This window comes from Myotis nattereri, assembly GCF_964212035.1.
Source record: "Myotis nattereri genome assembly, chromosome: 4".
Classification (NCBI taxonomy): Eukaryota; Metazoa; Chordata; class Mammalia; order Chiroptera; family Vespertilionidae; genus Myotis; species Myotis nattereri.
In genome coordinates, this window is record NC_138079.1 from 16832223 (window position 1) to 16858121 (window position 25899).

The 25899-nt window shown below is 47.0% G+C and overlaps 1 protein-coding gene across 1 annotated transcript in view; it reads right to left on the minus strand.

Annotated features, from left to right (window-relative positions):
* Positions 1 to 1571: 1571 nt before the first annotated feature.
* Positions 1572 to 25899, minus strand: part of MYO10 (myosin X) — a gene marked incomplete at its 5' end in the record, with an annotated part of 202547 nt that continues 178219 nt past the window's right edge. The window contains 15 exons of the mRNA XM_081089677.1: positions 1572 to 3279; positions 4698 to 4889; positions 6277 to 6729; positions 7313 to 7433; positions 8282 to 8418; positions 9304 to 9511; positions 10746 to 11043; positions 11730 to 11853; positions 14254 to 14411; positions 15413 to 15607; positions 15838 to 15980; positions 17988 to 18043; positions 18770 to 18863; positions 21653 to 21748; positions 25607 to 25850. Of these exons, the coding sequence (XP_080945803.1) occupies positions 3178 to 3279; positions 4698 to 4889; positions 6277 to 6729; positions 7313 to 7433; positions 8282 to 8418; positions 9304 to 9511; positions 10746 to 11043; positions 11730 to 11853; positions 14254 to 14411; positions 15413 to 15607; positions 15838 to 15980; positions 17988 to 18043; positions 18770 to 18863; positions 21653 to 21748; positions 25607 to 25850 (2621 nt within the window). The 3' untranslated portion in view covers positions 1572 to 3177. The remainder of the gene's footprint in view (positions 3280 to 4697; positions 4890 to 6276; positions 6730 to 7312; positions 7434 to 8281; positions 8419 to 9303; positions 9512 to 10745; positions 11044 to 11729; positions 11854 to 14253; positions 14412 to 15412; positions 15608 to 15837; positions 15981 to 17987; positions 18044 to 18769; positions 18864 to 21652; positions 21749 to 25606; positions 25851 to 25899) is intronic.

Consider the following 25899-nt stretch of genomic DNA (forward strand, 5'->3'; position numbering starts at 1 on the left):
TAAGCAACTTAAGACGGTTCTTATGGTTCATTTGCAAACCCCACAGAAATATATATTTTAAAAATCTGAACAGCAAGAATCTAGTAAATATGTAGTAAAAGTTAAATGGCTATGGTTGGTGTTGATCCTTGGGGTTATCTCTAATAATGAGGCCTATGAAATTTCAATGTCAAGTTATAAAGTAAACATATGGAGAACAATTCCCCCAAGAGATCAAAGTTACAGGAATGACTCGTTTTCTTTTCTGGCGGGTCATGAGGAATCATGAGAACTCTAATCAGGCAACTGGTTCCCACCAAGCAAACATCTGGGTGCCTCAGGGGTAACAGACCCTGTTTATGTCTCAAACTGCAAATCAACTATAATCCTGTTATTACTTGAAAGAGAAAACAAAGTCCCTGGGAAAACTAAAGATAGGAACCAAGTATATACTTCGAAACCTCTTCAATTTTCTCATGTAACTTTCCTCCCCACTCAGAGTACTTAAAGCTTTGAGTGTCTTTTTTACTTCTGAGGTTTTTTACTTAAGACATTTTCTTCTGAAGATGACTTTTTTTTTAATTGAAAAATTACTTATTGGCGCCACCTTTCCGTGGTGTGCAGGGCCAAGCTGCCTCCAGCAATGGGTCCGACCACGCATCTTGTTCCAACTCTGCACACACTGACATCTCCTTGGAGCTTGAAATGAGCCACGGCGGGAACACTGACACCACGGAAACCAGCAAACACTACGAAGCAGGACGATTTCCCCCTGGAGAACCCCTGATGAACCCTCACCAGCGCATCGCGGCCGGAGCTCCAGCTTCCGGGGAGTTACCACTCTCGTCTTCTTGAATACAGACACCGGGTTTCACCAGGAGACATCAGTTACCATCCTCACTGCTGGGCAGCTAATACCCCAGTTTCGGGGGGGCTGATAAAATAAGGATGAAATGAGAGTGTGTGCTGTTGAGTCAGTCAGTTTGGCTGAAGTAGGAGGGAGGTGGAGTGGCAGGAAACCAGGGTCGAGGCAGAGGGGGCAGAAAACACAGGGTACTGTAGTACAGATTACCATTTTGGGGAGAGAGTAATAGGTTTGCGTAGGAGAGGCATATATTTGGATTTGTGTTTTATAGTAAAGATCCCTTTGGGCGTCTGGTCTATGGAGAATAGCATTTATGGGGGGCTGAGGGGCACAAAGGTGGAATCATGTGAGATCAATGAAGATGCTACTTGGGGCCAGGGCAGCATGGCCCTGACGCCTGCTGCATGCCATCTCCACCTCCACACCTGTGCTTGTCTCCTCCTTCGGGGCCCGCCTTCTCCTTTGCCATATTGCCAGACCAGCTCAAGGCCCACCGCCCTTCACCTGTGATTTCCTCGAACCCGGCTTTTACCTTCTCAGCTTTCTTGGAGTCATGCTCCGTGCCTACAAGAGCAGTCGAGACATCTACATGTCTGTTTTCAGACCAGTGACCAAGGGCATGAAACACACAGCTGAGGCACCCTGAGCCCAAAGCCTTAAACCCCAAACCAACAAAAAAACAAGATCCCATATGAATTGAGAGCCGCTCGGATGAAGAAAGCACACTACATTAGCTAATATCTTTTATTGTCAGACTTTCTTGCAGCCAACAAACGATGATTTCACTTTCACATGGCTGTCCGTGAGGGATAAGGCATTATTTTTTTCTTTGTGGGTAGACTTAGTTGGCCTAAGGCTTTACAACTTTTCCATATGAAAATAAAAGCCCAAGACCAGATTATTTTTCTTCTGGTCACAAATGCTGATTTATTTACAGGCGCCTTTTCAGACCACCATTATAAACTCGAGATAAAATTTGTGTAGTATAGTAAAGCCTCAGCATTTAATGTCACGGTCCTTTAAAGAAGTGGTTCTCAACCTGTGGGTCGCGACCCCTTTGGAGGTTGAACGACCCTTTCACAGGGGTCGCCTAAGACCATTGGAAAACACATATATAATTACATATTGTTTTTGTGATTAATCACTATGTTTTAATTATGTTCAATTTGTAACAATGAAATTGGGGGTCACCACAACATGAGGAACTGTATTAAAGGGTCGCGGCATTAGGAAGGTTGAGAACCACTGCTTTAAAGACTTGCACACGTAGTTCACCTCTGGGGAGTACAGCACTTCTCCCCGTATTCCACGTGGTTATATGTGATCTACCCGGAGCCATATGAGCAAACTTTCAAAGAAACATTTTTTAACTTAAATCTTTTAGAAACTCAAGACTCCAAAAAGACTTCATATAGTTCTAAAAACAGCCCTGGAGTCAGCTGTTTAAGAGTGGTTTATAAATACAGTTATCTGCAGGCTGCATATCTGTTTATAACACAGCAGACACAGAATGCAGACTTTGCTACATGAATAACAAAACTGAGTCCAAATGTGGCTTTCGAAATATAGCAAAAACAGGGGGAAATCCGGGATTCGGTCTGTTAATATCACCACCTTATAAAGTAACAATTGGAGACTATAACTCTGAACTATTAAAATATACAGACAGACTGTTTACACCATTGCACTTCCTTTTTCCCTTTGCTTTTAATACTCTTGAGACAATGATTAAAGTGATGGGTTTATGAACACATGCATGCACAAGCAAGCACATATACTTAAAAGATGAAACAAAGAAAAAAAGTTAATACGCGTCTTCCGGGAAGGCTGCCAGCAGCACTCCGACTAAAATACACTGTCCCCTTGTGCTCCCCGTCCCCCTCCCCACTCCCTCACCTTCCCTCAAAGTCGGGAAATCAGGCGGGGAGGTTAGTGCATAGTTGATGGATAAATGCCCCCCCACTTCCAGGCTTTGCCAGTCTCCCCAACAAGGCGGGGAGCATTCCCCTCAGTAGCACAGTGAAGGTCCGTGAGTGTTGCTCCACAAGTTAAGGCACTTCTGGCTGCTTTGGCGGCGGCGTGGGTATGTTTCCTCTCTCTTTGTTAAGGCATATGTCATCTAAGAGTAGTAAAGCTTTGGAAATCGGGTTAAGGTTGACAGCTTCATACATGATCACTGAAGTGGATGGGGCGAAAGGTCCCTCGGAGACACCTCCCTTCCGGAGGCTTCCAGAGGGCCTGGCAGCTCTGCCCTGGGCTTGGCACGCAGGGACCGGCCCAGACCAGAGGGGGGCATGTTCAGAGACTGAAGACACACAGACTCCCGCCTGGGTTCACCTGGAGCTGCCCTGGCTGCTGATGGAGCGCGAGGTGCTGTAGCGCTTCTTCACGATCATGCTGATGTAGGCTTTCATGAGCTTGGCCACGTCCACCACCTGCCGGGGAAGCAGATCGGCACAGGGTCACCAGTGTCTGCCGGGTCAGCGGGCCCAGCCCAACAACCACACGTCCTCCCCGGAAAAGCCACCACCAGCCTGCTGTGCAAATCCACAGCTCAAGTTTTGTATGAAGCCACAAGTTTACCTGCTTTTACCTATTCCTAGGCAGGGAGCAGGGGAACTGTGGCTTTTCCAAACAGTGTGCACCACCTGGTGGTTCTTGCAGGCAAAAACGACAATTTTGCTTAATGTGAAATCGTCGGACTTTGCACATTCAAAACAAACAAATAAACCTGATGATGCTAAAGTTGGTATCACCAGGGCTGGGCTTTCTCTACCCACTTAAAGGGTAAACGACAGAGCCCACAATCATGGCTGTGAAAGACTGCACCGTATAGTTCGAGTCAGCGCCTCATGGTGCAACTGAGAAAACAGAACTGAGACTCTAAGGGACGGGCAGAGAGCGGCAGGCGGCCAGCTCTGCTCCATGCCTGTGCGAGCTCGAATTAGCTCCTCCCACCCCCTTTGGCCCATCGCTTCTCACGGCTGGCCTGGATCCCTGCTAAGACATCCTCACTGGCTTCCACTTCCTGGTTCTCTCTTTCCTGCCAACCAATCCCACCCCACATCACTGCTTGTCATCGCTGTCCTTACTTCATGCACAAAGACCTCAGCAGTTCCCTGCTGTCCACTGGAGCCGACCAAACCCTGCGGCCTGGCACCCAGACACTCTAGGCAACGGCCCCCCACCTCTCTCCATCTCAGTCGGCCCATCTAGTTCCTGCACCACATCCTTGGCCTGACTGCTCCTTCAAGTACTCCCCCCCCCCGCCCCCCAGCACTTAACAGCCAGACTGGCAGCGGGGATTCATCTCCATTCCCTGCCTCCACTCGTAGGCAGCTCCCTATGTGGAGACTTCAACAGGCTTCTTGTATCATCATTATTATTACAGTGTAAGCTTTGGAGCGGACAGCACACATATTTCAGGCATTTTTGATGACTCTGTGAGCCAGAATTAGCTCTGCCCAAGATGGCCACATCCCTGCCTTGCTCCTGCTCCGTGGACACCACAGAGCCGAGTGTTATTGCTATTACTCGCTGCCATCAGCATCCACTAATCTTCACAAGACTATCGCCAAACGATGTTTTTCTTCTTGAACATCTGTATCATTTCTCTCTCTCTTCCTTTCCTCCCTGATACAAGGGAACCAGGTTTCTCTGTTGCAGAGGTATACAGAAGAAATTTGGGATTATCAGATTTCAGCCTGGGAGGAACCTGAAGCTGGGTAGGGACCATCACACTGTGCTTTCCCATGCCTTAGTGAGAAATACTCAAATAAAACTACTTGGTCAAAGGCATCAGGAAATAGCGCATTGTTTTTCTATTTTTTCAAGGCCATCGTTTGCCTCTTACCTCACTGGTTTCAAAGAGCAGCTCCCGCTCATCCACCACGATCTTGTACGTGTTGGCCAGGGGGGCCCCAAAAGAGAGGATGTGTTCATACTGGAAGACTTCTAAGGGTCTCCCCTCCCCACGCTTGTAGACGGAGACAGCGTCTGCGCTGACGCCCAACCACAGGTCCTGGGGGAAGCCGCCTTCCTTGCACTGGGGACAAGAGTCAGTGTTAGGGTTAGATCAGGAAGCAAGTGGAAGCACAGCACCCAGAAACAAGACAGGCTTTCAGGCAGCCTCTGCACAGAATGCAGAACACAGGCAATTCCCATTTAGGCCAGGGAACGGAAACACGAGAAATGGCATCTCTCTGACAAAGTCTAGGACCACAGGGGGACATTCTTTAAATCACTCTGTGCTGAACAGTTTTGGCTCCTTGTGAACAACACATGTCTTGACAGGGAGCAGCAGTGACCTGCTGTGCTGCAGTGGCCGATCTCACTGGGTAATGACAGACTTTCCCGCGGGGATCAGGGGAGGAAAATGGAGCCCCAGTGTAGGGAAAACAACAGGAGCTGATCCGAACCAGTACAGTGACACCAGCACACACACGAGTGACACCAAAAGGAGCCACCTGGACAAAGGACCTGATTTATACTCAAAAACCAACATAATCCAATCAACCAACCAACCAACCAACAAACCAAACGAAAGACAGCATCCCATGAAAAGCCATGATGGGATCTTGAAATATAAAATCAATCTTTAGATGTTTACACTCTCACTTAAAGGTTATCAGATAACATCCTGAATTGTGGTAAGAAAAATGGAAGCCCATCTGGACCCAGGACTGGTAAGCTTATGTTAAGGGACAGACAGTAAATGTTTCAGGCTTATTGGCCACACGGTCTCTCCCACAGCCACTCAGTTCTGCCACTTTAATGTGAAAGTGGCCAAAGATATATAAAGGAATGAGCATGGCTGTGTTCCCATAAACTTTATTAAAAAAAAAAAAGAGACAAGCATGGTTTGATGGTTTGGCCCTCAGGTTGCAGTTGGCCAAGCCTGGATCTAAACCATCAGTAAGGTGCTTTTGTTTTTTTTAATAAATGGTCTACTTTAACAAAAGAGAAAAATTCAATGGCTAGATTCCAATTATGAAACAGAAATTCTTCCCTAAAAATAGTCATGGGGAAAAAAATAAAAAAGGTAAAATAATCCAAGTATATCCAAAGTTTTGACTACACAGTTCTAATTTTTTAAAAAAATTTTACAATGCATTTCTACCAGCACTTTTTATTGGATCTGTAGCTTCCATAAGAAAGAAGTTATTTCAGAATAGGTGACATCTTAATTTTTCACTCACTCCTATTATTAAAAAAGCATTTACTATAAAGAAGAAAAAAAAACACCTTTAGTGGGTGGGTGTGTTAAGGGTAAAATTTGGGGGCTCTAAGAAAAGAGGGTAAAAGGGAGCAGTGTTCCGACCCATCCTCCCTCCGTGCGCACTTGGCCATGGGCGCACTGATCTATGTCCCCGGACACAGCCGGTCCCTGGAGCAGCCACTGCCCGCGCACCCGCCCGACAGCCGGCTCTCACCTCCACGTCAAAGAGCGTGGACCCGTAGCCAGGCCACTCCTTGATCACGGCCATGTACTTGGCCATGGCCTGCTCCTGGCTCATCCCCTGAAACTTCTTCCACTTGTCGATGATGCTGGCGCGAGCAGCGGAGACCTCTTCCTTGATCCACATGTCCAGCATCTGCTCCTCCTCCGCCTTCTGCCGGACCACGGCGCCCGTGCCCGTGCGGAAGCTCCGCCTGAGCGTCCCCTCCAGGAAGCTGGTCCGCCGCTGCCGCTCACACGGGGCGCAGCTTTTGGTGGCCTGGCTGATGCGGGCCTTGAGCCTCTGCAGGGAGTATACCTCCTCGAGGGGCGGCACGGCGCTGTGCAGCGAGTAGTCCCCCTGCAGGTACTGCAGCCGCAGGGCCGCCAGCACCTGGAGGTTTTCTTCGGGGGCCGGGTAGTGGCCGTGGATGACAGCTTCGTGGGCCTGGAAAGAGCAGTCACACCGTTAGGGGCAGACACGGGATGCCCGCCTGGCTCACGCCCTCCCTCCATCAGATTTCTCTCAATGACAATGGTACCCTGACCCCGCTTCCCTAGCACGGATACCATCTAACACGTGTATTTTATTCCTGATTGTCTCTCAGCCCAACTAGAACAGTTCCTGGCCCAGGAGTTCAACTAAAATGGGCATAAATTTCATCTACAAGCAGCCAACTCTGTCCATGCGGGGAACTTGACTACCCTGTTGAATTTCTAAGGATTAGCAGTTAATTTACAAAGGTAGTAGTAATGGGTTTCACCCCTGCCCTCTGATAAAGGAATGTGTCTAAAAGTTCCTTTTAGCCTGGCCAGTAGTTGAGCATCGACCAATGAACCAGAAGGTCCCAGTTCAATTACCAGTCAGGGCACATGCCTGGTTTGTGGGTTGGATCCCCAGTAGGGGGCCTGCAGGAGGCAGCCCATTGATGATTCTCTCTCATCATTGATGTTTTGTTGTTTTTTTTCTCTCTCCCTCTCCCTTCCTCGCCGAAATCAATAAAAAATAATTTTAAAAAAAGTTCCTTTACCTGTTCAAACATAAACGCGAATTCCACGCTGTCTTTCGGCACATTGTCCGTGTCCAGGAAGCAGTAAAGCTTGAAGTAGAATTTCCAGGGCAGGTCGCCCACCTCAGAGGTGGCAGCCAGCCTACAGACAGAAGTCAAGAGAGACTCAGGAAGCAAAACGAGAGGCAGGCTTGGGTGACCCACCGGGGGCTGACTGTACACGGACGGCTTATTCTCTGTAAGGATGCAAGGTCCTGTCCATGCTCAGTGGGCAGATGAGGATGGAGAGAGCGAGAAAACAGTAAGAGCGAGGCTTATCAGAGACCCTCGTGACTTCTACTGAACCAGAGCTGGAAGCCATGCTTTCATCCGGGTCTTGCTTTAACAGAGCAAACAGTCAGCCTTCAACTAAACTGTGCTAACAAGTATTTTCCGAGTGCCTCGGTCTAGTTAGTGCTAGCTAAGCATTATGCTGAATCCACAGAAAGGAAAGAAACCAAGGCAATTTCTTCATTCCCAACCCTCAAATAAACTACATTTATAAAAACTGACATGAACATTAACAGGCCGTGTTCATATGGAACAGGAATATTCTTTTCTGCCATTAAAGGGATAGAAGAGGCACAGGTCAAAATTAGAGTTCCAAGGGAGATAGAGAGTTCTAGTTGGCTTGCATCTGCTAGCCCTGTTTCACAGCTAATGCACAAGTGAAAACCTACGAGTCAGGAATCCCTAGGCAATGAGTAAAAGAGGGGACGGGAGGGATGGGGCAAAGGAACAATGACAAAGTGAATCATCTCTCAGACAGTGGCTTTATCTAGGAGTCAAAAAGTCAGCCCGCAGAGATGAAAAGCCAAGCAAGCTTCAACACAGAGAAAATCAAACCAACTCCAGTGCACACTGAGGCTGGAAACGGAAGTCCAAGACCCCCACTCTTGTTGTTAGTTGCTTTTAGTTACTCAGCTGGAACTTCAGGGAGAAGGAACTTACTTTTCAAACTTCGCTAGCACATCGGCTACGATGGTCCGGCTCTCGATAGCCTTGTCGACGTGTCCATTGGACTCAAACAGGGCAAACATGTTCCTGCTGTCCTCCATGGCCAGGCCTCTGATCAGCTTCTCCACCACCTGCAAGACATGCCCGAGGCCGTCAGCGCCCAGAACTGTGCTTCTAGAATGCACCTTCCTGGGAACTCGGAGGGAGCTGCCAGCAAAAGCTAGGGTCCAAAGAGCCCCCAAAACTGTCCTGTGTGCCCACTCAGAATTCCAAAGGTGCTGTTTCTCTTGAAACCAGTTTTATTAGTCTTTCTTGGCAAAAAGACACAGGTAGGGGCAGATGTTGGGCCAATGACTTACAAACCCACACAAGGAGGAAAAGCGCATGAAAGTGGAAGCCCTGTGCTTCAAAAACTCCGAGAGAGAGAGAGCGCGCACGTGGTCTTGGCCCCCAGCATGTTGTCAGTTTGACTCAAATAAATTCTTATAAAAATTAAAAACAAAAACAAAAACAAAAAAACCTACAAGACACAACAGTGACTTCCACCGATGTATCTTGTATACAAGATGATTTCGCGCTTTACTTAAATGTTAAAGGAGAGAGAAGAAAACAGAAAACAATGAAAAGAAAAGGTGTTCACCTGAGTGAACATTCTAGATATTCGTGTGGAAATATCAGCACCTCATTGCAGAAGTGTGATACCCTCGCCACAGTGGACAGCCCGAGTCAGGCCTGCAATCCCTACGAGACACTCCACTGCTCGTCAGGTCAGCAGGACTGGGATTGTCTCAGATCCACTGGCACTCTGATTTGGTGTCTCTACTCATCTTCAGGACCTATTTTTATCTCTTTATACTGTGGTTGGTTGCAAGTTACGTTTGTTCCCGTGTTTACTGAGCAGCTGCACTATGCAAATCACAACTTGGCACGACAGTGGATCTGCCTGTGCACCACTTTCCTGACTCGAGCAAGTCGGCATCAGGCATCACACGGGGTGCGAGGCAGGCGGCCCTCACCTCCCCGGCCGTGGTGTGGGAGTTAATGGTGATCTTGCAGGAGCCCCCGCCGTGGCAGTACACCATGGACGTCATCTCCTGCCTGTGGATCAGAGCTTCTATTTCATCGCGGGAAGGCACAAACTCTCTGCACTTGGTTTTCTTAAGAGATTCGTAAACGAAGAGGGCGTATTTTTCCATCTCGGTTCCTGGAAACTGTTCCCGTATCCTAGGAGACAAGTCCCAACTGTTAATTGCCAGACTGGGGACGGCTGGGCTGCTGGCAGCTGGGCTGCTTCGGGGTGGCGGGCAGGCACCTGGTGGTGAATGGAGCAAACACCAGCCACTTCCCGGCAGGGGCCCAGCACAGCCGGTGTCGGTTCAGTTTAAATACAAACAACAACAACAATAACAACCCCAAAAGCCAGTGTTTGTCTGGAAGCAACTTCCACCTCTGCAGGGCTGTTGCATTTGAGAGAGTCCTGCCTCGGGCTGTCCTGTGAAAATGGTTTTCCTCAGGTAATCAGAATCGAAACCAGGCTGTTTCTACCAGTGTTTCATCTGGAATGAGTACCCAAGTCTGGGGGGCTTTCTATCTCTATGTGGCTGTAGTAGTTAAGTGTATCCAACGTCCTCTGACACACTGGAAACTACACTGAAGGTAGCCTGGTCCCTGACGCAGCCTTTGTGGCTTAGAGGGACGAATGCTCTCTGTGCTCCCCCTGAGCTCCCGTCAGCGACCCACCAGTCTGACCCGGAGTCCCTGACCCCACTAGGTGGGGGTGCTCTGGATCCGAACCACAGTCCATCACACTGAGAACAGCTCCGCCCAGGCCATCTCATACCTTTTCCTCATTAAAAAACATTTTTAGCCGAACCGGTTTGGCTCAGTGGATAGAGCGTCGGCCTGTGGACTGAAGGGTCCCAGGTTCGATTCCGATCAAGGGCATGTACCTTGGTTGTGAGCACATCCCCACTGGGGGGCGTGCAGGAGGCAGCTGATCGATCTCTCTCATCGATGTTTCTAACTATCCCTCTCCCTTCTTCTCTGTAAAAAAATCAATAAAATATATTTTAAAAAAATCATTTTTAAATGTTTAATTATAGTGCACATCAATATTTTATTCGTTTCAGGAGTACAGCTTAGTAGTTAGACACAAAGTGATCCCTCCTCCCCTCGTAAGTCCGGTACCTACCTGACACCATTTATAATTATCACAATATTAGTGACTGTATTTCCTAGGCTGTACTTTACATCCCCTGACTACTGTATAGCTACCAATCTGTACTTCTCAATCCCTTCACCTTTGTCACCCAGCGCCCCCCCACCCCCACTGCCCTTTCTGGCAACCGTCGGTTTGTTCTGTGTCTATGCCTCTGTCTCTGTTTTGTTTGCTTGTTCATTTTGTTTTTCGGATCCTGCATGCCAGTGAAATGCTACAGTACCTATCTTCAGCTCCTACCTTTTCAGGTGGAACTTGAGGTACTTGAGGATGCCGCGGCTGGGCAGGAAGGCGCAGCTCAGGCACGTCAGGATCTGCCAGCTGCACAGGTTGCCGGCGCTGCCCGGGTGCGGCACCTTGTTGGTCTGCTTGATGAGCTGGCAGTACAGCTCGTCGCGCAGCGGGCGCAGGTCGTGCCCCGTCTGGAGGATGCCTTGGATGATGGGAATGGGGTCGGACATGGACTCCAGCTGCTGCAGGGAGTTGAAGATCTTGATGGCTTCGTCCTGCAGGGTGGTGTAGCCTTTGTCCTTGAGCACTGGGGAAAGCAAACCAACAGGGGTCACGCCAGGGGGTCCAAGAAGGATGACGTGAGCAGCAGATGAGAGGAAGGAGCGGGGACAGACGGCTACGTCATGACGCAGTGCTCACCAGAGTCTCTGTACCTTTGAATCGGCTGGAAAAAGCTGTTAAAACACAGAAGGGTGCCCTGGCTGGGTGGCTCAGTTGGTTGGAGCATCGTCCTGCACATGGGTTCGTTCGACCCAGGTTGCAGGTCGATCCCTGGTTGGGGCATATGCAGGAGGCAAATGATCAATGTCTCTGTCGTCTCTCCCCCCCCCCCCCTTTTCTCTAAAATCAATAATAATAATAAAAACTACGGGGCAAGTTATGTTCTGAAGGTCATAACTGTTTATGAATTGTATAACTACATAACTGTCTTGTTATGTAATTCAATTACTTTATCATACAACATTCTTACTTAAAAAGTTGGTCTGTTGGCAATTGGTTCCATAATCGGAACGAAGACTGTAGCATCCGTTCTTGGTGATATTAAGGTGACTGAGTGCGTGGATGGGAGTGCTGGCATTTTCTGATTCCTTTAGAGCTCTTCCTTCTAGTACAACAGTCCTCGCACCACTACAACCATGGGATGCTGATGCAGCGAAAGAGTTAACAGGGAAAGCAGGACCAGTGTCTGGAGTGGGTGGCCCGGGGACTCACGGTTGAGGTTGATGTCTCCGTAGGGCAGGGGGAGCAGCGGGGAGTGCAGCGGGTGGTGGGTGTGCCGGAGGATGGGGTTCCGCTTGTAAATCTGCTCCACGACGTCCGAGTTCAGGCAGTTCTCCTGGAAAACAAAGCAAGCCAAAAACATTATCGCATCTGTGTTCTCCTACACACCAATGTGTTTCCAAAGTCTACACCGTCCAACACACCCAGGGTGGTGGTGGAAACCCCGAAGAGACACCAGTCTGTGTCTGCAGACAAGCCACAACCACACGTTGCCTTACATCGCTCTTTCTCTCTGCTTCATACGCATATACGCGCCCATGTTACTTAAAAGTTCCCCTCTGAAGTGATGCAGACTTAAAACATAAATTTGAAGTTCTCTTGCTAATTATTTAGCTCTTGCTTAGCCAAACCATGTACCTTGGCCTATAATTCATTTTAAAATGGATGTTGCTAATTCTTTAATTTGTCTTTTGTATTCTCTCTCTACCTGAAAGCTACAGGAGTAGTGAGACTGTCTTTCCATGTGCCTACCTTCTCTCTCACTCCTGAAATTTAAGAGATCTGCTCACAGAAATTCATCATGTATTTATGCTCCTAAAATGTTCATATGGATATGGGATGCGAAACAGCCAGTCACTTTTATGACTTTAAATACACAGAAGAGTTGGAGGAGAGCCAATGAGTCGCTCTACCCTGGTAATTCCATTTCCACTATGAAACTTTGTCAGTAACACCCGATTAAAAGTAGGAAAAAACTTTACTTACTTAAAAATAAAGTGGTATGGACTTAATTAGGGCAGCTTGTCTAGATTTTTGAAAAGCACAGTTTCACATTTGGAAAATTCTATTACTCTTTGAATGCCTGATTTCAAATTAATTAAGAGACTATAAGACTAGATAAAGCTTAGAAGAGAAAGTTCAGCTGATATGCGCATTTTTTTTACTCCGATCTAAAAGACAGCTTCAAAAAAAAAAAAATTTAAGGCTAGAAATAAAGTTATTAGTATCCTGGGCTCCACAGAAAGCTTTGCAGAGTCTTGGATAATAACACACTTGGTGGAATTTAGCTTCCAACACCCAGGAAACAGATAACTTTGATACCAAGAGGCTGACTTGAATTTGGTGGGTCATTAACATACTACTGACGTGAGACCCTTTTCCACGTGCAAAGGCTGAGTTTGCCTCCTCCATCCAATGTGCTAACTTCCTTGTTTTCAAAATCCTCACTTGAGGACATGCTTAGAGAGAAGAAGAGGGAGAGAGAGAGGAGAGAGAGAAACATCATTGATGTGAGAGAGAAACATCGACTGGCTGCCTTCCATACGTGCTCTGACCGGGGATTGAACCTGCAACCCAGTTACGTGCCCTGACCCAGAATCAAACCGGCAGCCTTTTGATGCACCGCGTGAAGCTCAACCAACTGAGCCACTCCAGCCGGGCCAGCTAATCAGTAAATAAATACCCGCCTCACTATTATTTTAGAATCAGCTCCAGCTCTTTCCTTCGTGTTGGGAATTTGTCTGCATGGACAACATGGAGGAACAGCAGTAAAAATAATTCCTTGGACCTGGCTCTGCACCAGGGACCAGCTGGGTGAGCAATGCAACCTGTATACCCCAGGTCTGTCTCCCTCCCAGGACGAAGAGCGCAGTAATCCTCATGCACGACGGCCATTTCATTGTGTGTTCATTCATTCAACACACACTTACTGAGCAGCTCATCTTTACACACAGGAAATGGCAACTGAACACGGTCACTGTTGGTCTGGGAACAGGAGCTTTTGTGAGTTTGGGGGCCCCTGGTACAGTCTCCAAGTTTTCTAGACCAACCTGGGCTCTCTGTGAATCCACCTGTGCGGTCTAGGCCAGTGATGGCGAACCTTTTGAGCTCGGCGTGTCAGCATTTTGAAAAACCCTAACAACTCTGGTGCCGTGTCACATATAGATTTTTTTTTTATATTTGCAACCATAGTAAAACACTTATATTTTTGATATTTATTTTATATATTTAAATGTCATTTAACAAAGAAAAATCAACCAAAAAAATGAGTTCGCATGTCACCTCTGACAGGCGTGTCATAGGTTCGCCATCACTGGTCTAGACACTGTACATAGTTAAGAGAAGAATTATCGTGTTACTCCTAGAAGGTCCCCAACTGAGGGCTGAAGTCACACCTTTGGCATAGCATGTCGTTCCCAGCGCAATTCCCGCCACTGTGATGGGGAACCTAACTCCAAACCACAGACCACCGTCCCTCTGCCTAGAAGCCAGCAGTCAGGTCTGCCTGAGCAGCAACAGCAAACACCCCGTAAAGATAAAATATTTTAGCATGAAATTCGCCTAAAATCTAACATGTAGGTTCCTAAAGGCAGGGCTACGCAAACACAAAATGTACCAAGATTAGCTCTGATTACGGAATAAAAATGGAGCTTGACTAATGCTGATGCCTTGATGTCCTAAAGGTGACAGCCTGGGAGCGACTCTGAACCACCGGGTGGGCTCGGGTCCACCCTACCTTGATGTCCTGAATCAGCTGCTGGGTGGGCGTGTCGATGGGGGCCTTGGTGTCCGTCACATTCTGAATGGCGCTGGACCACCGGGTGGCCTCGTTGAGCAGCTTCGTGTAGAGGCGATAGCAGTGCTTGCGTCCGTACACGGTGACGTTCCAGTAGCCTGTAACAGATGCATCGCACACATCAGCGCTGACCTCTGCGACCAAGGCCACACTCCTGCATCGGAGTCCCAGAGTCCAGCCTACGTCATCTCCACCTGAGCCCCTTCAATTGTTTAATTCAATAACCACTGCTGAACTCAGACAGGTGTCTGGCCCTGCACTGGGTACCTAGGGATCCAAAAGACAGGAGGAGTTCACAGTGAGAGAGGAAGACAAACATAAACTAATAAACCCAGAATTAAATGTGCAAATTGTAACATTTGATCTGGATGAAAAATCCATAAACTAAGCCCCTTTCATGGCTCTTTGAACAGAGAGAAAACTGCCCACAGCTTTCTCCTTCTCCCTCCCTGTTCTCCTCTCCCTTCTCAGACTCTCCCCTGAAGACACCTGTGCTAGTAAGTAAGCCGTTTCTGTGCTCAAAACAAGCTGTAACTTGGAATAGAGTAACTAACTAAAAACATACTGGTATTTTTTACATGGAGTAGCTATATTTTTAAAGGAGCACAAAATCACAACTAGCGACAAAAATCAAAATAAGCCTAGAGCTATTTTGTATAATACTGAAAAGAAAAAAACTAAGCCTACCCTCTATTTTATTTGAGTTACACTCACTGGCAGAATTGCGTTGACTCTCGTGGCACAATGATAAAAACAACGAAACTCAAGCAAATAAAAATAAAGCTTCCTGTAGGACAGTCTTCATGGGCTTAACATGCTACTGTCCTTAGAAGACTCTTTTTGCAACTCCATCAATCAAGACCTCTTTACGATGGTTTAAATACTAACTGTTCACATAGCTAAGCACAGACAGCCTCAGAAGGTAAGTCAGCCAGAAAACAGCTTCTTTTTGAGGGGGGGGGGGGGGGGGGGTGGGGGGCGGGGAAGCACAGGCCCTTGGTAGGAATCCCATTCCTTTGCTCTGAGCAGACCCAGAACTCTTAGGAGTTGATGTGGCTGTTTCAGGCCCCGCTCGCTGTGAGCACACGGCCCCAGTTACCTGTCTCTTTGAAAACCTTCTCGTCCGGGGGGACGACCGAGCAGAGGCTGTTGAGGACCAGGGTGCCCAGCTTCAGAGCATTCTTCTCCGAGCTCTTGTAGTAATCCAAGGAGTTGTGGGTGAGCACAAACCACCGCTTCTTCAGCTTCAGTGAAGACATCTTCGGGCTGTTCTTGACTTCTTTGTGCAACCACCCTGGAGAGCAAGAGGAGAGAGTAAATCGAGAGCTAGGAAGAGAAACGCCAAATACCAGGTAATCATCTGCACGATGCTTACAGATGATTTGTTAGGAATGACCATGATTGTTTCTGTCTTATTTTTAGCCAGTAAATGACTGGGAAAAGCTGCTCAAATGGAAATACTGCAGACATCCATGCACGTGAAAGCAGGAGTCCGGGAAAAAGGAACGCGTCGCTGGCAGTCACCTCTGACGATGAATTCCTGGCCCTCCACCCGGGTGTCGCCCTTGGACCGCTGCAGCAGCGTGATCCAGTGGTGCATCTCCTCCGGTGTGTCGGCGTTGCAGTGCAGGACCCGGTTGGCCGTGATGATCACAAATGAGTTGGGCCTGAGCGACAGGACGAGAAGGGAGCAAAGCCTCTTAGCTCGACGGTGAGCATCACCTCTGAGTGAACCAGGACTGAATGCCTTTCTCCGGACTTATGGGTCAATGGGGATAGAAACGGCCGCGCTATTTGTATTTTACGGTAAGGACGGCAAGCCTTGCTCATTTCCGCAGGATTTACTTTATGCATCGTTAACCTTTTCACTGGGAGCGACACATTCTGAGGGCCCTGGAAGGGAACACATGTCTTCATGCAAAACTTTCCAGATGCAACTGGGTTCCGGGAAGGCTACCTAAGGTGACCGTGGGGGAAAATTTTGTTTTGATGCCTCTCCAAAGTAAATTTCTTCCTGCCTCTGGGTCCTGCCCTGGATAATATTTCTGTGGGTCGGTAATGAAATGTCAGACACCAGTACTAGAAGAAGATCAGTAGAAAGGCACAAACGGAATGTCTGATACACTTCATTATGCCGGGTACAAAAAGCCACTGGGCCCGTTTTCAAAGCAATCTACCAAGGGCTCATTTCCCAGTCAGGGGTAACAGAATAATGGAAATTTACTTTTTCCCCCTCAGCCTGGAGCCTCTCACAGGTCCTTGCTCATACCAATTCCTCTATCTAACCGTGTCAGCTAGTGACTGCCTGTCTTGCAAGTTCACTGTAGTTAAGTGGCAGCGAAAGTTCAAGGAAAAGGGAGGAAGATTAATAAGAGTATAGTAGGCAGAAAAAGACAGGTGCTCCTCAGCAACAAAGATTTGTCTATAGTTGGGAAGGGAGAAAGGTGGGCAGTGGAGGAGGAGAAAGCTGGAGCAGAGACGGAAGTTCTAAGCATGGTTCACAGGCCCAGCCTGAGGGAGTGAAAGGGCTGGGAGCAGACAGACACTGCTGAGGCAGGAATGCCACCATCAGAGTAAGAATGTGGACTCTGGGTATTGGCTGGCCTGACACGCGTGTGGCAGGTTCCTGAGCCAGGTGTGGGAAGGCGCAGGGTGGAGCCAAAACAAGGACCTATGGTCCAGGAGAGCCTTCGTCAACAGGGCGATGGGCGCTCCAAAACTCAGATGCTGCCTAGTGGACACTAGTTTTGTTGTCAATTTGAATACATTTCGCTTTCTAAAGCTGTTGCTGAAGGTAGAAGCTGATTTGATTCTTACTCAGAATTCACAAACAGCAAAGAAAACCAGAGATGATAAAGGCAGAGGTCACTGGGACAAGGACTTCTGAGACCATCTCCGAAGATGATATGCCTTCAAAAACCAAAACGAACAGCATGCTACTCTGAAGGCGCAGATAAGGTAAAAATGTCAAGGAAAAGAAATGCATATGGTTTAATTTATTAATACTCTACATATAAATGCCAATCAAAATCTTTTGAATTCAGCCCTAGTTGATGTGGCTCAGTGGATAGAGCATCAGCCTGTGGACTGAAGGGTCCCGAGTGAGATTCTGGTCAAGGCATATGCCTGGGCTGTGAGCTCGATCCCCAGTGGGGAGCGTGCAGGAGGCAGCTGATCAAATTATTCTCAGAATTGATGTTTCTATCTCTCTCTTCCTCTCCCTTCCTCTCTGAAATCAATAAAAATATTTAAAAAAATCTTTTGAATTAATTATTAAGTTTAGGGGAGCTACACCCTTTCTGGAATACTGTGCTAAAACACTGTTTTCCTGCACAGGCATTTTCCTCCTGTATGATCCTGAATTTGTGCTGTTTCCAAATAAAGACTATTTCTCCTACATGTGTTTTTTATTGTTTTAATCGACTGTCTACATTAGGTTTTCACTATCTCCCCCAGCACTCCCAAAGAGACACGAAGAGGAAAACTTTCAGATGATGTAAAACTGGGTACCAGGAACGAAGACTGTGGATTGCTGAGGTTGACCCGGTGGGAACATGCAGCTTAGAGAATTCTCACAGTCCCATACAGAGGAAGGTGGCCCAGAAAAGCAGAGAGAGATGTTGAGCGCATGCAGGTAACCAATTACTTGTGTTAAAAGTCACTTCTGAGCTCACCTGTCGGGGCTGTCGGAGGCGCACACGGAATCGATGAGCCCCACGTCCAGCGTGCCCTGGAACAGATGGAGCAGAAAGTAGAGAGTGTGAGAGAACCATTCAGGTACAGAGCTCTTTACCTTAAGACCCCCAGATCACAACCCTCCAAGCAGGCCAGCAAAAGGCTCCTTTTTGTGTAAACGGCAACATGATAGTTACCTAAGGAAGGTATTTAGTGAGTACAGACAGCTTCCAGGCAGGGCCGATGCTACAGGTCACTCATTAGAAAAGTTATAAATTAATCTTTCTGTCTTTTTCTTAAAGTGCCTTCAGCGAGGAGTGTCTACAAACTTCTTTCGATAATACAAGTGTTCTAATTTAGACTAAGATCTGTCACTAAATTTTACATTTATTCTGCTAAGAAACTTTGATGGTAAGTTTTTCTTATGAAAAGATAAGACTTTATTTCTAAAATAAGATTTCTATGGTTCTGTATATGTGTCTGGGACAGACGCAGACAGAATGCCATTCAAAATCCACTAAGTCCTGGTAAGAAAAGTGTAATGTGCTCCCAAGATTTGGTAAAAATTGGGATTTTTTTTTTGTTGTTGTTCTTTTAATGGCTTGTTACTACTTTTAATGTATAATTTATTCTGTTCTTATGTATGATTTTTTAAGCCAGAATATTACTATTTTAATCTTTAATTACTATACTGTTCTTTTAAAAATAAAGATTGCCTAGAAATTCCCAGCTCCCTCGCCTCCCTCGAGGCATCACCTTCACCCCACGGATGCTCACTCACCACGGCATTCTGGGGGTTTGCCTGCTCATCGTGCATCTCCCGAATCTCCTGGTCCGTGGACGCGTGGACCTGACTCAGCACGCTGAACCACTGGCTGTGGGAAGGAGAGAGCGGCTGTCAGCAGTGGCCAACCTCTGGATTTGCACACAGCAATGCCCTTATACATGGAGGAAAATGACCAGGCCTTCGACCAACGGTGCTGTTAACTTGCTTACACGTCGGGGCAAATGGGGTTTTCCACCACCAAGGAGCAAAGTTAAGAGAAGGAGCCAAAGTACCTGCCAGTCCCAGCTGTTGCAATTTCAAATCATTGGAAGGGCTTCCCTCCAAGTCCCACAGACCTTTACAGACATTTAACAACGACCATGAGTTCCTAGAGAAATTGGCAGGAAACGTGAAACCTTCTGCTCTACCCAGAACACTCCGTGAAAAATCCTGATTGAAGAGATTATTTAAAGTCTGGGAATATTCAAGTGCTTTGTCATTTTTGAAAAGTAAACTGCAAGGTGAGAAGGCCAGTAATGTAGGGCCTTCTCAGAATGGGGACTTGAAGTCCAGTTTCCCTCCGCACCCCCAGGATGGGGTTTCCAACCACCGGACAATTTCTACTAACATGAAGAAAACCACAGGAGAGCTGGAAATAGAAAATGTTGCTTGAAGTTGAAAATGGACATTTATTTTGATCAGAGAACTCTCCTGTCTTCATTTTGGAAGAGTTGTCTTGTTTCCACCAGAATCAGATAATAAAGGAAAACATGCCAACCCCAGGAAAGTCAAGCAGAACAAAGGTTATAATGTAACTAGAAATTCAATACATGCTTAAGGAAAACGACCATGACTATCCCTCTGTCTTTCCATCTATCCAACATTTATTAAGCTACAAAATGTGAGCGGGACCAAACAGGAGAGACGCTAGGATGCCCTCCTCCTGTGGGGGGCAAATAGTTATGGAAATATCGGGGGACCCTCTGTAAAGTACATGTCTGTCTAACCAGTATGCTGTACACCCAAAAGTAAGACAAAATAATGTGAAATGTAAACTGTAACTGAAAAAAGAAAAAAGACATACATACATACATACTCCTACTAAATAAGGCAGCACACACGGATATTTAAGTAAAACAGTAGCACCTATATGTAAAGACAAGCCATGTGAATTATTTATAGAAAAGCACTAAAATCCATCACCTGGGATTCCTGCAGAAGAAAAATGTGACCATGTGCTTGAAAATACTCAGCATACACAGACTCCACATACACAGGGAGACACGGAAACTTCCAACATCAATTTGCTTCACTGACTCTGGTTAACCCAGAGGCAAGACTGCAGTCATCGTTTTATGTGGAAGCTCAAAAATATCCCAAATTACACACTAAAAACACATACATGCAAGATGGAGGCCACAGGGATCTCTCTCTCTCTCTCTCTCTCTCTCTCTCTCTCTCTCTCACTCGCATGCACGCACGCGCACACACACATCAAAGAAACAAAATCTGCCGAGTTTTCAATCAGTACAGAGTAACTTGGGCTCTGAAAGAAAATTTGAAAAAAGCGTTCCACTGGTCAGGGGAAAAAGTCCTTGGCTAAAATATTCCAAATGTTAAATTTAGCAGGTTCATCATGGCACAAAACAGACCGGGCAGCTGCCAAGTGCTGAGCCTGTAATCCAGCTGAAAGCTGTGGGCATTCCTTGGACTACAAACAAAAAACAAAAAAACAAAAAATCCCCCCACGCGTGGTCACGATGCACCCAGACAGAATGATGGGCTACAACCCCAGGTTTGCTTGTTTTTCCAGTTTGTGTCCTAATCTGTGGATCTCGGCAGGGCTTCAGGTTGTCCCCGGGGGAAGAACTACTAGTATTTTCTTTGCCCTTCATGCCTTTCGCCATGGTGTTGTGTCAACACAGAAGCGTTCAAAGGGCAGAGCTGGTGATTTGTGAGCTGGAAAGGGAAGAATGTTGGCTGAAGGATGTCACCCTCATAAACTGGAAGGTCTTCTCTGGCATTGCTCAGAGTGGAGGACAGAGATCGCCAGCCTCACCCTACAGACTTTAGAATACAGCCTGAAATACAGTGGGGCCTTGACTTACGAGTGTCCCGACTAACAAGTTTTTCGAGATACGAGCCGTCTCTCGGACGATTTTTTGCTTTGAGTTGCGAGCTAAAATTCGGGTTACGAGCCAGCTTCAGATACCCCACCGCTAGTTGGCGTAGCGAACGTCACAGTGAACGCCACAACATCAGCCCAGCATCATGTGTCTCACTCGTTCACTTTATGATTTGACATACGAGTAATTTGAGTTACGAGCTCCGTCACGGAACGAATTAAACTCGTAAGTAAGGCCCCACTGTACAGTAAATTCTCTACATGTTAACTGTCTCTTCTACCTTACTGAATTCTTCCATATCAAGACTAAACACCTTCCAAATGTCACTGCACTCTCATCCGTCTAAAGAGCCGGTGGTTGATGCTCCTGCCTCTTCAATCCTTCAGCAAACACCAGCTGTTCCCTTTCAGAGCTCAGAAGCTCCGGTAGGGCAGGCTCTCAGCTGGGGTAGCTGCGGGTTACACAGGCTGTTGGTGACACTAAACACCTGAGCTGGTACGACAGGGGTCCGGCAGGTGGCACTCGAAGCTGGGAATCCTGACGGGGTGTTGTACGTGGACAGGTCTGCTCAGTGAAGAATTCCCCAGGGGACAAGCACAGCAGTCTCTTATGACTCAACAGTCCTCCACCCATCCTAACAGAAAGACGCCACTGAGAAATCAATGAGAGCTTTTCAGAACCAGTGGGTAAGCAGTGATCTGGGTGACGCCCAGGTCTGCGCAGGAGTGAGGAGGTGGTTACAGTGAGGTGGATGCCACAGCGCCCGCCTTACCTGGCATCTTCAGGGGACTCGGCGATCAGGTGGAAGGTCCTATCAGCCATAATGATATCAATCCCGTTCTCTTTGCTGGTGTTATCGATGATCTCTCTGCAGGGGGGAAAAGTGCCAATTGCAAGTCAGGAACACAGAATTCTTAGCAATTAGTGAGAAAAGCAATTTCACGGAACTGATGACTGAGTTGGACACCTATTTAAGCCTCATGTGGCCTCTAGGGGGAGCCAGACTCCTCTCTTCTGCAGAGGGGGGCAGAAGGACTGCTGGCCTGGTCAGGGGTACAAGCTTCCTAGTCTTCTCTAGGGAGGGGCCCCTCTCTTTTCACACTGGCCTCACAAGGCCTGGCCCTGCTCAGGCCCCAGATGGCTGGGGCAGCAGCTTCACTCGGGCCTTCCCTTCCTGTGGTTCCTCTCACTGCTCTTCAATGGAAGGACCCCAATAGGGGGCTGGGCTGGCCAGAGTTCTTTCCCAGTTCATCACAGCTTCCAAATGACACTGTGGTTCGAGGCCTTGGCTGACACCTCTGCTGTACTGAACCTGACACAGCCTCATTGTTTCCATGGGGGACTTTGGGGCCAAGAACAGGATTGAGGTGTCATCCCAACACTCCCTAAACAGCCCTAGAGGTTTCAAGTCGGTGGACGGGGCTAACAACATTCGGACAAAACACCAGCAGAGAAAGGACTGGCCCAGGGAGGGCAATATTTGAAGAGGGGTCTTGGGGATAAAGCCAGCTTGCTTTGATAACTGGAATAGTACAATTATTCACAGTAAAACATTCATTTTATATCTACAAAACTAAACAGTCAGACTGGATAGAAAAAAATAAATGTATAACCTTATAGACAGAATCACTGAGATGAGATAAAATATTAAACAAGAAGATGAGTCTTTACAGAGTGGTCTGGGATGCCTCTTCCAAGTGGCAGGTGAGAGTGAGCAGTGGGGAGGGACCAGCCAGGAGCCTGGAGCAGGAGGATAATCCCCGGGCAAAGCTGTCCCGACAGGCCATCCTGGATTAGCCACTTTGCCTCCCAGGAACTCAGTCGGCAACCTTGAGTGCTGAGGGGGTAAGACTGTGGTCTGGCTACAAGACCGTGGTCCTAAGTCCTGGGAAACATCAGAAAACACAGGCGGGAGCCCTCTGCGGGTGGGACCCTGGGCTTGCCTTTGGAGATGGGGTAAGATGACGTTATCAAAACCACGGTTAACAAGAAATGTGGTCTGGAAACTACAGGATAAATGAGGCAGCATCTTCAAGAATAGGTAGTAAGGGAAAGGAAGATGGAGGGGGAATTTATACATTAATGGACTTGAGAGATCTGTCTGAAAATTATAAGCCTTACTGGGATTCTAATATGAAGAAATAAACCAACCCAAACCATCAAGAACACTTCATTTATAAGAAGACCGGGGAAATCTGAACAATGATTCAAGTTTAGATGATAAGGAGTGAATGTTATTTTTAAATGTTACAATAAGATCATGATTATATATTAAAAAGAGCCTTAATCTTCAAGGGTATACTAAAATATTTACAGAGGACATTACAGGATGTCAGGAACCTGCTTTACAGAATGCAGTTTGTAAGGGGAGCAGTGTGGGGTGGGGTTATGAACGAAACACTATGGCCATGGTGGGTAACTGCTAACAGCTGGGCAATGAGTGCATGGATTTCATTATATTCTTCTTCTGGCATGTGACTGGAGTTTTCTATAATAAAACATTTCAAAATAGGAAATAAAAAATCTTAATCTTAATAAAGAATCCTAATGTGGTGAAACCCTAACAACTCATGCTCTTCCTCTAGCGCAGTGGTTCTCAACCTTCTGGGCTTTAAATTCAGTTCCTCATGTTGTGACCCAACCATAAAATTATTTTTGTTGCTACTTCATAACTGTATTGTTGCTACTGTTATGAATCGTAATGTAAATATCTGATATGCAGGATGGTCTTAGGCGACCCCTGTAAAAGGGTCATTCGACCGCCGAAGGGGTCGCTACCCACAGGTTGAGAACTACTGCTCTAGAGACTGTGACAGAAATGGCTAAGAGCTAACCTTTCCTCAAGTCTGAAACTTTTACAAATACCTGAGGAACAGGGCTTAGTAAGCAGCCGAGTGAGGTGCAAAAGGAACATACAACCTAACATACAAAGTGTAAAACCCAAGACCACGACCCACATGCTTCTCGCAGCTTCCTGGCATCACTGGGCCCCCCTCCGATGGGGTGAATAAAGAGGAACATCGTGGCCCACAGGGCTGAGGGAAGACTCATGGGGCAAAGAGCTGTGCCATCTGTGAAAACTGCTTGGGGGACTCAGGTTCAAACAGAGCATGGGCTCCTACAATGAACGTAGCCCAAAGGCAGCCCGGAAAAGTCCAGCCCTCGGCCGTCTGCATTTCATTATCTGTCCGTAAATACCCCAAACACTTTCCTCTTCTTGTTTAACGTTCCACTTTTTCATGAATCACTTTCTAAAGCTGATCAGGCTGGATGATTATTTTCAGGACTCATGACTTCAGGAGTTCATTTGATCTCTCTAAGCTTATATTACCAGTTTTCTAAATACATGAGGTTGCTCAAGTGGGGTATGGCCACAGGTTATGCTAAACAAGTTTTATGCTTAGCATCCAGTTTCCAGCTGCCCATAACTCCAACATTTTCTGAAAATCTTACTTTTTTTACAAAGGGGATTTGGAAACACTGTATGTATGTATCCAAGTATGTATGTATTTATGCATTTATTGTTGTTAAATCCTCACCTTGAGGATATTTTTCCATTTATTTTTAGAGAGAGTGGAAGGGATGGGAGTGACAGAGAGAGAAACACTGATGCGAGAGAGACACATCGAATGGTTGCCTCCTGCACACGTCCTGAGTAGGGCCAAGGATTGAGCCTGCAACTGAGGTTAAGTGCCGTTGACAGGAATCGAACCTGAGACCCTTCGGTCCATAGGCAAATGCTCTTTCCACTGAGCCAAACTGGCTAGGGCTGAAAAGCCTTACTTAATTTTTAACAAAAATAATAGGCGCTCAAATCCTTTGCACCAAGAGGGCGACAGAGAAAGGGGTCTTCTTGGGTTCAAAGACCAGCTCTGCTTCGCTCATTGCTGAGAAAGAAGATGGTATATAGCCACCATGGGTAGAAGACAAATGCTTCATTTCAAAAACCACCTCATGTGGGGAAGGTGATCAGCAAGTACAAAAAAATGGGTGAGGATGGTCAAAAGTAAAAACTCTGTTATAAAATAAATAAGCTGAAGGAATGCAATGTACAGCATGGTGACTATCGTCAATAACACATATTGCATATTTTGAAAGCTGTTAAGAAAGTAGATCTTAAAAGTTCTTATCACAAGAAAAAAATATATAACTATGGGCTGATAATCATTTTGCAATATATACAAATACCAAATCTCTAGGTTGTGTACCTGAAACTGATATAATGCTATATAACTGATATGTCAACTATATCTTTAAAAACAACACAGGACAAAAAAAAACCCAAAAACAAAAAACACCTCCAGATTGGCAGTCGGCTCCCAATTCAGCAATCTGGTGGCACAGCTGGGAGCGTACGAGAATTGAAAGTGGTATGTTGACCAATAAAAGGATGATAAAGAGATTCTCAGCCAATCGTTCAACCATAATCCCTGCAAACAACCAATCATGGCTCCAGTGGGCTAGTTACATGTCCAACCGGCATCTTACAAACAACGAGAGCCAAATGTTTGAATGTAACAACAGGAAGTGACCTGTTCACGATGAAGTCCTTCCCCTCGTTTCATCAAGCACGCCATTGAAGTGAATGGTTGGGATGCACTCGACCCCTACTACAGCCCCCTGCCTCGGCCAACTCGCACTGGCTGGCTTTGTAGGCAGCAGCACAGATGATCCAGCCGCCCCAAAGCACCACCCACTGGGCCACATCCAAGGCTCATCAACTTACTTTGCCGTCCGGATTTCCACGGTGCCCTTGAGTTTCTCCTCGCTGTCGTTTTCAAAGTACATCAGCTTGGACTGGCGGAGGACAAACCAGCGCCTCTTCCAGTTCCTCCTGGACAGCGTGGAGGAGCCGCCGCCTTTCTTGTGGAGCCAGCCTTGCTTGAGGGCCTCCTGCTTGGAGCGGAACCACAGGAAGGTCTCATCCTTCAGGACGCACCAGCGGCGTTTCCAGGAGTTCATTAGGCCACCTGTTCCCCCCAAGATCGGGTAGGGAGGGGTTTAAAAAGAGCCAATCAA